At 34.7% G+C, this 12,260-nt stretch overlaps 1 protein-coding gene across 1 annotated transcript; it reads right to left on the bottom strand.

Moving 5' to 3' along the window:
• Positions 1-135: 135 nt before the first annotated feature.
• Positions 136-10,284, bottom strand: LOC115442308 (protein regulator of cytokinesis 1). Its single transcript, XM_030167325.2, has 14 exons — positions 10,250-10,284; positions 9,616-9,815; positions 8,949-9,069; positions 8,422-8,651; positions 7,819-7,967; positions 7,322-7,489; positions 6,901-7,073; positions 6,481-6,628; positions 6,089-6,217; positions 5,492-5,628; positions 4,878-4,985; positions 3,050-3,191; positions 1,854-1,991; positions 136-1,401 (listed from the first exon to the last, which is right to left on the bottom strand). Exons 1-14 carry the CDS (start codon positions 10,282-10,284, stop codon positions 973-975), a joined length of 2,307 nt encoding a protein of 768 aa, XP_030023185.1. The 3' UTR covers positions 136-972.
• Between the last annotated feature and the right edge of the window lie 1,976 nt (positions 10,285-12,260).

Here is a 12,260-nt window from a genome sequence, read left to right as displayed (position 1 = left end):
CTAGTAGGCTATGATAATTAAAACACGATCGTTTAAACTATGCAATATATTACAAACATAATTTACATTCTCGAACTAATTATACATTCATTGAATAAATTGACATCATAAATAAAAACATAATAAAGAAATTTATAAATGTCAACACAAGAAATTTCCAAATACTCGGTTTTAAGTACGTTTCTGCGAACGGTAATTCAATGTCGCTGGATAAGCTGCCATTATAAAGTACAGAAGCAAATATACAGAAACTTTATAAATGTTGTTAAAAATTAATTCAATTGTGGCGTTTCTCACGTTCAATGTGGTTTGTATTCTATGAATTGTTTTCGCTTCGAGATATATTTTATTGTATTAATCAATCAATCAAACCACCTAATGTTAGTAGACGAAGCTAAAATAACTATAAACGAAAAACATTTTAAACTACACATAACTAAAATCTTACCTTATAAAAAACTTACAAAGCTACATTAGCAATAAAATACTTTAAATTAATCACATATTTGTAAGAAAATCTCTAAAAACCACTGAAATCAAAGAACACTTCAGTGCACACCGAATAATATGAAAACTATTAAAGATGTCAATAAGCAAATTCAATGTCAATATATTAAATTACAATTGATTTCCTTGAAGAAAACCACAACTTAACAAGTAAAGGCACAGTTCACACATTTTAATCCATCGCTTCGTTAGTCGATGGGAAGATATTATTATAATTTATATCTTGTAATTACGTCAACACACAAACAAAAAAAAGCTAAAATTGAAAAGTATATGAACTAATTTTTACACATTAAAGTCACATTCAAATATCGTATGGTATATAAATACTCACACAATTAATTGTCATAAAGCATGGTTCATAAAGGTGGGATTTCTCATGGACGTAAATGACTTAGCATGGATACGACTTAATAATACGTCAAAACGAAAGAATTAAAATATGCGAGTGTCGCTCAGTCTTTCTCAGATGAGAGGAGGTAGATTTTTAACTCGAACTAAATGCGAATGAGATTTCGACCTGCTGACGTTATTTGGCGTAGTCTTGACGGTCAAACTCGCCACCGTATTCTGACGTTGTAAATTGACTTTGTTGGCGCTGAGAGGTGCGCGTGGGGTCGCGAAGCCGTCATGGTTCAGTTTAAGGGCTGACCGCGTTAATCTCGTGGGCGTGTACATTAGGTTGCTTTTCGGTGTGCCAGGAACGTTCACGTGTTGAATGTTTTCTTTGCCGACTTTAGGCGTCAGAGGCGTTTTGGTCCTCGGAGTTTTTTTTGGGGTAGTCGGCGTGTGGTTTTCCTCGATGGTGGGGTACACTATAGTCGGCATGACGCATTCCTGCGGTTTTGTATTCGCCATCGAACTTCTGCTGATCTGTCTTTCGTTTATACCGTCCTGTGAACAATCGAAATTAGTTTATAGGCACATCAACGACTAAATAAACAAGTGAAAGCGCCGTAACAAATAAACAACGCTGTCCATTACGCTTTCCTAAATCTATTGATAATTCTAAACATGGCACTCAATTTGGTACGAGAAGTCATTACAATGCTAGACATTACCGACGAAAGTAGCACGTTTGATTCCTAAATTCTAAATGAAGAACAATTCGGATACTGTGCTTAAACACGACCGAAATTTAAATAAATCTTTATTAATGTTACAACTAACAAACTTATACAAACCATCAATACAAAGTATCAATAATTCCTCAACCATAACATCTGCTAAACCTACATCATAATATTATAGTGCTTACATTACACTAATATGGCTCTTATCGATACACTGCAGTAAAAAAAAACTACGTGTCAATTAAGACTTCAATCATTCATTGTCGATGTTACCTTAAAATCTGAGTAGGTAGTCAGCAGCGTGGTCTCCATAAGCGGGTCCTTGTTGACGGCTTTTTCGTCTTCCTGCGAAGCCGTAGAGCGAGTCGCGTTTATAGACTTACGCCCGCCACTACGACGTCTGCCGTGGGACTGCAAATAATATCATTTAAATTGACTATCAATAAGCAAATATCATGTTGGTGATCCTAAAATAAATTTTAAATTGAACTTTCTAACAGCCCAAGACGATTCTAACCCGTCGAAGCTTATGCGTGCCAGCCCCGGTCGATAATATTAAATAAATGCTGATGTAAATTTGCGTGACTTATACATGACACTCCTTCCTTCCACCATCCAATAGGTATTACCTAATCACTAATTGGACTATGAAAATCATTGGGCCACACAAGAGCATTTTCTGTGTACACATGTCTAGCTAACCAGCAAATTCATGTAATTTAAAACATTAATTAATTAAAGCGTATTTTCTCACGGTGTATGCTTGTAATCTGGTAGAGAGCAATGTCGTAACATTAATTAATTATTAATTTGCAATCTGCGACCTACTTGTATTAATAACACGACAATAGTGACAGCTTACAACAAATGTTTTACCGCTGATTTCAATAACACACAGATCACGCTTTTATCCTCAAAATGGAAGGCAGAAGTGCAAACCAGGATATCCACTTTTCGACTGTGTGTTCCGTCTCATAACGTTGTTAACGGTCGAGCCTGTCGCCGTATCGAGCACAAATAACCTCCGGACTGATACTAAGCAGAAAAACCTAATACCACTTTGCTCGGTCCGGGATCAGAATCCAGGACCTCAGACGGTGTTGTACCGAATATGCAATACAACTATGCCACCAAGGCAGTCAATAAACGATCCGTAAACTTCAATTCGAACCCGAGGATACGATAAACCAATCATACTAAGCCATCTGTAAGCATTTAAAAAAACTTTGTTCTAGTTGGTCTATTTTCGCGATGGATTGCAAATAAAAGGTTGCGATCGTTTTAAAAAAACGGCAGTAAATCACATAAAGTTATGGATAGTGTTTAAATCCGCTGTAAATTCTGTTCAAGGGTTTCAAGTACCTAAAGCACTCACCCGAAAGTCCAGTGTGTTTTGTATAAGCCGGCCCTGCCAGGCTAACAAACGTATAGTCATGTAAAAAAAAGGCTGAAGTTCTATTTTTGCTTACCGCACGCTTATGTTTCAGAATGCTGCCATTGACGGCGAGTTTGGGTGTTTTCTTTACGTCGCCACCATAGTCTAGCTTCCTCTTAGCGTGATCGCCTTTAGACTCCACCACTGCTCTGGCGGCTAGACGACCACTGATGCGCCTGGTAACAAAATAATGTGTAAGGCAAACGGATTGAGACAACCAAAATTATTCATAATTCGATGAGCCTGGAATTCTTTGGATCTCTCATTAGAATAGATAAATGTATGGAAAGATGCTTTATAAAATATCACACTACAACCAGGTCTAAAAAGAGCCTATTTGATGCTGAAATAATGTATTAATTTATACTAACACGTTTAGAATAACTAGCACCGATAATTTTACTGAATCTGATAATGGTACTACATTATGTAGTATTTCAGATATCCAATTTCACAAATCTTACTCTGGTCAACTCTAGCTACAAAATACGTAACACTTTGTGAACATTTGTGAACAATAAACGACAAGTTTAAAGTACTCCAACATATCTAATTAAGTATCATGAAAGATTAAACTACATCATTTCGAAACACTACAATAACCTCAATCTACCTTCTAAAATAAACAAATGTACAAAACAAACTACCTAAATATCAAACAATAACTACACCAAGAAAAACATGTCGCGTGCGTAATTCGCCACATGTAATTGAACCATAATAAAATTTGTTCTACGTCTACTTTTAAAATGTTTTATATAACTATATAGTTACATTAGTGCAATATTTCTCATTCCCTCTATGTTACGCAACGCAGTTTACATTGAACGCAATATATTTTGTTTCAACCGCTACTTGTCAAACTAAACTTGCCTTAATTACGTGGTAACAGAGTTTTGACGGAGTTCTATTCACAAACGCGCACTGGAATGTCAAAGGAATGAAAAATATCACTTTGGGAAGTAGGCAAGTCTCGTAAATTACCAACTTTTACTGTTCGGGCAGACGGAAATTATACGTTACGGCAAGCTTGTCGAGTGGTTTCTTTTGAAATCAAATAACTTTCAATACATTGATTTCGTTGTTATAGCAAGACAGACTTAAAAAATATGGTTTGTTTAATACAGCATTTTGCAACAAGACTTATTGTACTATATCATTACACTCTGTAAAATATGACCATGTATCTACCGCTTGCTAAAAAACATCTGGTTGTAAACAGGCGTGGGAAAAATTTGTGCAACATTCATTCACTGGCGGTTTATTGATAAGCCATAAAGATCTGCTAGATGGATTTTTAAACTAGTTACATTTTGCAAGTAAAAGTAATTATCAATCAATTATGTTTTTTGCTCAAATGAATATTTAGGACTTGTTAACTAAAGAAAGTTATTAAGTAACGTACATTAAATATGCAGGTCAACAATAAAAAGCAAATTACGAAGTGTAATTAACACGATAAACATAACTCTTATTGACAATGCTTGTTTATTGCAGCTTTTTCACACATAATAACATAAATAACACCACCAATTATATATTAACAAAAACATTATAGCTTAAGATGATATTGACTTATACGACACGTATCGCACGGATGATTTTGACTACCAGCTTGAGTATCATACTAAATGGTCACCTACTATACCTAAAATGCCGCCCCATACAAAGAATTTCTAGTATTAATGTTGTTGTGTGTATTGTAGTTCATACTATTTATAGAGATGGTAAAAAGATATACAATAACCTTCTACCAATAAAATGCCTAACCCAATAACGGATATATTCAGTTATGGTAAATATAAATTATGTTGATGGTAAAACAGACTGAACGCTAATGGTAATTGTCTTTAATGACTCACCTTTTAACAGTAGAGATGGCGGACCTCTTGAGCGCGGACAGGTTGTTGGTGATGGTGGTGACGGCCTTGGTGGCGCTGCCCGTGATGAGCTGCCGCTTGGACGGGGGCCTACGAGAAAGACCTGTTGTCAGTTCTATAACGTGCCTCGTCACCCGCGACGCGTGCACGTTGTAATTAGGTGGCGAGTTTACACTATTATGTACTTTTATTTGCATATGTTAAAAAAACGGTATTATGTTAACACATTATTTCTGAACATTTTATATGTATCAATAAAAAAAATCTAAAACCATTTATGGTTTGCTCAAATGTATCTATTTTAAGATAGAATAGAGAATTCTTCTGAATTGAGCAACGCAAAATTTATCACAATATTAAGTCGACTTTTTTTGCGTTTATATTGTGCAAGATACACACTTGAATAAAGTTGAATCGAACACGAAATAACAAAGCCCCGTAAGTCATATTCAACATTGAAGAATCCGGCTGACTTAATTTGGCAAGATAGACAAAAAATCTCAAAGCCTAAAGTAAAATTTTCGTAATGTTTAGTTTTAATTGGATCTGATACGAGAGGTGCTAGTATGTGTGAGCTGCGTGCAGTATGTAGTGACCTGTTCCTCTCGGCGGTGGCGGCGAGGCCGGCGGCGGTGCGGTTGCGCTTGCCGAGCGGCGACGTGGCGAGCGAGCGGAACAGCGGCGTGGTCGGCGTCAGCGCCTGCTTGCGCGCCGACAGCTTGTTGTGGCGCTCCTGCACACCAACACAAATCGTAACTGCTGGACATAATAACACTTAACATCTCACGTCTTAGGATGGCGAGCGCAGTGGAATACCAAACATTACTTTGTAATTCAAGGTGTTGCATGGTGTTTCTACTGTTTATGGACGATGGTATTGCTACCATCAGGCGAATGACAAGCTTGTCTCGTTATTCAAAGTAATAAAAAAAATACTTTCTTCAACAGCATGATCATGTTCATTTCCGTCGACACATTGACCTAACTATAAAATTAATTAAAAGTCAATGCTTGCTAAAACAACTGTCTATGTTGCCATTTATAGTGTATCCTGATGTTTGTTATTTATTTTTGAAATGAAACAAATTTGTTCACTCATTGTCACTAAACATTTCATATAATTTATCAATCTTATATTCCATTCAGTAGTGCAGTCAATCAATTAACTAATACTAAAGTAGCATAGTACTTACAGCTTTCCTTATCTCCCATTCCTCTTCCATGAGTTGAAGCAGAGGTTTACCATCCACTGTGAAGGTGTTTCCCGTTCTTGTTTCATAATCAGTCACCAAGTCGCGAATTTGTGCTTCGATTTTAGGTAGCTAAGAATAAATAAAAACCATGTTACAGGGTAATATTATCCAAGCATTATTCATTCACAGAAACTACGCAAGCGCAGAATGTGAATTTGTTCGCGCCAACTTTCAATAATCGCTTTGTCAATTTTATTACCGATAACTCCTCTATCTCTATGCTTATTCATTAAATAAAAAAAAACTTCTCTCATTAACATTCCTAAGATAATCTACTGTATTCTTAGTTTCGTGCCCATACCTCAAGTGCCACTTACAATAGTTTTACTTACATTGCTAGCGATAGCCTTCCGTTCCTTCTCCTCGCGCAGCAGCTGCCCGCCGCGGTTGTGGTACCGGCCCGGCTCTGACGCGCGAGCCTCCAGCTCGGTCATCTTGAGCCACAGGTTCTTACGAGTCAGCACCATCTCGAATATTGGCCTGTAGTATTAAGACAAAGGTTGGTAAAGACAAATTAAGATAGGAAGGTGGTGTTTGAAAGGCACCATTGTATTTATAGTACAATGCATCAAAGCATAATATGTTAATAATTAACATTTTATTTATATTTACTTCATTAACGTTTGGTGGAAAATTTACTCACTTACTCCCTAGCAGTTTATTGTAAAGGGTATAAAATATGATATTTTATTGCCTATACTAAAACATAGAAACTACTTTACATACAAATTTATCAACAATGCTATACTCACTTGTTATCATTATAAAACTTGGCAAGCTTCTCAAGGTAGAGCTCATGCAGCGTGAGGGTGTCTTCAGTGAATATGTCCTGGTAATAGTGAACAAACTCTTCACGCTCCTGGTTCGAGTACATTATATTATCCCACATCAACTTGATTTTTGTGCGGACATTGGCTACAAAGACCTGTGTAAAATAAAGTTTTATATATTACATATTTGGACATAATAAACAGGCCTAATTAGACAATATATGACAATCCTCGTGACCAGTTAGAGATGTCTCTTTTTGTTTGCCATATATTATAATAAAAAAATTTTGAGCCAGAAAAATAAATAAGAATAAAACATGTCACTATTCTTTATTATTATTTTAGTCACTAATTTAGTACATTTTGAAATAGTATCTAATAATCCTATAAATTAAAATCGTACCTGAATCTTCTGTCGTTTGATTTGTTCACACCTCTTGATTTCCTCCTTGATTGCTGCCTCTGTCTGTGGATGGCAACCAGGATGTGCATGCAGGAAGTTTTCACGGTATATCTGATCTTCATCCAGACAATCCCACAACTTCTCCAAACGTTCGCGGAGTTCTAGTACCTATTGAAATTACGTAAGGGAATTTCTTAAACTGATTTTTAAATGTGACGAATTGATTATTAGGGACCTTAGTAGAGGGTAAGACTGATTATGCGGGCGAAGCCATGGCCATCACCTAGTAAAATATTATTAAAATTTTATATTGTTTCTTTAAAAATTGTGAAGTACCCTGTTTTGTTTAGGAGATTTTTTTTTACAAATTGAAATGCATTATAAAAATTGTCTATAAAAAAGATTTTTTAGGGATTCAGGACTACATAAGAGATAAAATAAAATTTAATACATACTGAAACAACATAAAATAAACATGGACCATCATAAAAACGTACCCTATTATTGGTCTGTTCGTATTTATTATGCAGATCTTGTTGAAGTTTAGCCAGGAGGTCCATGTTGAGGTCTGTCACCTTAAAATCTACTGACAGGGATGTCATCACAGTGTGTTCAAACTTATTCTGTGGCTTGATCTGCAGTTTTTCTGTAGAATTATAACAAATTAAATCTGTAGGAACACTTAAATATAATGAAATGTCAGTATTTTTCTACTATACCATAATTATGTTAAAACATCAAACTGAATACATTTTTAAAGGTAATCTTACTTCTTAATATTATAAATGCAAATCTTTATGATAATGTTTGGATGTTCATATGTTTGTAAGTCTCATGAAGTACCAAACAAACAACTCATGGATTTGGATGAAATTTGGCACACAGGGACACCATGTCCTGGATTAACAAACACATTACAATGGATATTCAAATATATTTTTTTAAATACATGGTGCTGACGTCATACAATATCTTAAGGAATTTTGTAGCAGAAAAGGCTTTTCACATGAGTGAAGCCACGAGCAACACCTAGTGATTAATAAAAGACATCTACAACAATATGCAATACCAAAAAACCAACAAACAACTCCAACCCTCACCCATTATATCCTTGATTTCAACTTGAATGTTCAAGAATACTTCGGTTCTCTTGTCCCTCTCTGCCTGTAACACTTCAAGGTGATTCTTGAGTCTATCTAACTCGTCCTCTGATGGTAACGGTACATCCTGCAGTTCCTGAATAGTGACTCCGAGTTTCTCCGCCAGATCATTTTGCCATTCTAACAAACGGTCCATTTTCATACGACGTTGCTCTACTTGTTGTCTATACCTGATTAAAATATTGGCTTGTAAATTGACAAAATTAATCATAGCTTTCCACTGATAAAAACTTAGTTGAGTAGCGTTGTTGCAAAAATGACTGTAGATGACTTTAAGACAATTCAAATAACAATAGTTTTAATATAATTGTAAACAAATTGATTAATGAATACTTACCTACATATTCTTATCATATTATAATTAAAATTACAAAGCTATTTACCTGTTATAATCATAAAAATGATTACACTGAGTATCCAAGCTATGCAAAATTTTTGTCTGCAAATAAATGTTACAAAATATTTACCCTGCAATTTGTTCTTCCAATTCTCTCTTGTATTCCACCAGCATCATTTCTTCTTTGAAGTCCAGTATTGTTATGTCAACAGACAAACATCTGCTTAGTTCCTCTGTCTCTTCTTTTAGTTCTACAAGCAACATGGTTAAGTTATACATCTCAATATATTAAACCATACTGCAGGATTTTAATATGCATGTGATAATTTTAGAAGCCTAGAATTGGCATAAAAATCAATAAATATGTTTTGCAACACTAAAAATTATGAGTTTTCCTGATTCCTTTTAGGTTCAAAATTCTTAAGTTTAATCTATACAAAAATGTAAAGTCCTGGCCTATTATTGCATTAAAATATATACATATACCACCATGAAAGGAACAACTTCACAGCTCAGTAACCCATCAATTATATCAAATTCAATATAAGTAATTTTAAAGTTTGTGAATCATTTACTGTGTACTTTACCCATCCATGACAGAGTATTCTATTTAAACTAACATTTCAATAAGGTAAAGTTTGTTTGAAAGTTGTAATGTCGGAATTAATCTTTGAAACTAATTTCATTGTGAAAATGATTTTGGCCATAATAAGCTACATTATCCTAAAGAACTTTGGGTTAAATGTACTGAAAACATACATTATCTTGATTAAGTAAGTTAATAGCACTATACTGACTGTCAACTTGAGCCTGCATGATCTTGAGTTTCTGCCTGGTCTCCGAGATGACATCACGGTGGAGTTCCTTCTCAATCTGGACTAGTTTGGTGATGTTGTTGACCTTGGTACTGTCGTCCACGCCCAAATGGGACCAGTTTAGCCATAGCTCCTCCATCATCGACCGGACATTTTGGGATATCTCCCGGAGGACTTCATTGCTGTGAGGAAATTGTTTTTTTTCGTTAAAGTGTAGATTTTGTTGTCAACAACATAAATTGTATGATGAAGACAAGAATTACAGTTGAATGTTGGTAAAAAATGCTTTAAATGATAAATACTTGGTGTAATGAAATTTTCACATTTAGATACTATATACCAATATAACCGTGCATTCAACCAGTAATTCAAGTCAATAATAGAATAATGTTTCCATGGCATTTTATGGAAGAATTTTTGCAAACTATTACAGTTTTAAATCTTCTAACGACATTTTAGGCAACGCCTTTCGAAGCATTTATGAGACGGTTAGAAGAAGTATTATTGAAGTTTCAACAGAAGTATTTACGTATTGATATTAAACAATGGTTTAGAAAAATCTCTTATGAGGTACCATTATGGTACTTTTATTGTCATGAATGTATTTAAAACTTACAAAAGCTTGTTGACGTCTTCTGTAAGGGTGATCATTTTAATTTGTTACGTAAAAGTTTGTTCACTCAAAAATCAATTCACAATATAGCCCATAAACTTATGAAACACAACACACAGTTTTCGTCGTTGAATAATATCTATGAACCCAATAAATTTTAAAATAACACGAACATTATGCACAAGTCTAGCGAGCCATTTAACGTTTGTTTTCAAATTTCAATACGTTAAAAATGAAATGTCGGCGGCCGCGTACGTGATTGGCCAGTACTAAGTTTGAAAAATATTCGTTCGGAAATCACATAAAACGTTGAAGCTCTTGGTATACCAGTTTATTTTTTTGAGTTTAACGTTATATTATACTTATTTATCACTAATTCATAGACGATTATAATATTTAATCCATTCATTGAAATATAATATAAATATTATTGTATGTATATGACAAAAATGATTTCATCATTAAACTGTATGAATGTCACTGAACTTCTCCTAAATTGCATTTGCGTTGGACCGATTTGATTCATCATGATTTTTTTGTGTTTTCGAGTGGTTCCTTGAATGGTTTAGATTTATAATTATACTCAGTAGGTGGCGCTGTTTTCGGGTTCTAAGATTTTATCTACTTTTTAGGGCAGACCAACTTCTATTTTTCGTTGGAGGAACAAGAAGGTGGGTGGTATGGCGTAGCACAACACCATAATGCTTGTAGTCAAATAAAAAAAAAATAAAAAAAAATTAAGTACTTAGTACGTACATAACTAAATTGAGATTTATTATTTGTTAAAAATCATACTTAATAATTAGTAGAACGCTGGCGCATATTTCCTGACTTAGTATTATTAGTAAGTATATCACGCATTCACACTTTCTATTTGCAAAGGAGTAGGCAGAAGCTCACTAGTGCGCTCGTGTGTATTCCGTCCCATGATGTGATGCGATGATCCCATTACCATATCGGGCACAAGTTTTAGACTCCAAGATAATATTAAGCAAAAAAAGCAATATCACTGACTACCCAACCCTCAAATCAGTATGGCAGTTATATTGCAATGGACAAATACAACTACACCAATCAATACACGAATATGCGATCATACCGAGCATTTTTAGGAATAATATCGTTACCGACATTTCTCAATTTTGCTAAAATGGATTGTTTTATTATTAATTCTTAGGAAGGTAAATATAGAGGTATATTTCTAGTATTTTTTGTAAAGATATAGGTACTTACTGCATACATAAACGTATTGTATAAATACTTACCATAAATATTTAAAATTATTATCGAAAAAAAACGACTCGTGTAAAAAAGCTAAATATCGATTAAGATGTTTTTTCTGAGAAGAATCGATATTATCAAATTAGTTGAAGACAAAAGGAAGAGAACAGTGTTTATTAGTCAACTCGTTAAGCACGTAGTACCTTCAATCTTTTTACCATACAATGACTATTAACAATTTTGCATACAATAATTACCTACCGATTTCCTGTTGATAGACTTGATTTAATTAAACAACGGTAGCATTGCATAACGTGTTGAGCAAGATGGCTACAAAACCCAATAGCTTAGTAAACTAGTACCACGGCACTCGCTAATTTACGTCTCTGCGATTACTTCAATGGGCGTAATAGACTTGTATTTAATATGAAGTAGATCGATACAACTAGCTAGATTAAAGCTGTGTATTTTGTTTCGACATGAATAACTATCTGCCAATCTATTTCATCGCACATCGTCTAGTAGTTTATTAGGTAGTCCGCACCTAGTGTCCGTATTATATAAAATCTCTTATCACACATCAATTCAGAGCTAATGAGCATCATTAATCGACTTCTAACTTGATTATTATCAACTCATATTTGAGTTTTTCTGTTCTCTATCAGTCTGGAATCTGAGTTTATGTCCAATATGGAGAAGGCTCCCCCCTATCACATCAGGGGATACATACGGCGAGAAATGGATATCCTGGTTGCACCTCTGCCTATCCCTTCGGAGATAAAGCTGCGACTTG

Source organism: Manduca sexta, chromosome 11, assembly GCF_014839805.1.
Source record: "Manduca sexta isolate Smith_Timp_Sample1 chromosome 11, JHU_Msex_v1.0, whole genome shotgun sequence".
Classification (NCBI taxonomy): domain Eukaryota; kingdom Metazoa; phylum Arthropoda; class Insecta; order Lepidoptera; family Sphingidae; genus Manduca; species Manduca sexta.
Note: the sequence above shows the minus strand (reverse complement) of the source record. Positions and strands in the feature narration are given on the sequence as shown.

Bases quoted from the DNA above. Each gene is read 5' to 3' on its own strand.
- LOC115442308 (XM_030167325.2), bottom strand. From the start codon at position 10,284: ATGATCACCCTTACAGAAGACGTCAACAAGCTTTT. The intron at 9,816-10,249 runs GTAAGTTTTAAA...ATTTCCTCACAG, and splicing joins GAAGACGTCAACAAGCTTTT to CAATGAAGTCCTCCGGGAGA. The intron at 8,652-8,948 runs GTAAATATTTTG...TATTTTAATCAG, and splicing joins TTGGAAGAACAAATTGCAGG to GTATAGACAACAAGTAGAGC.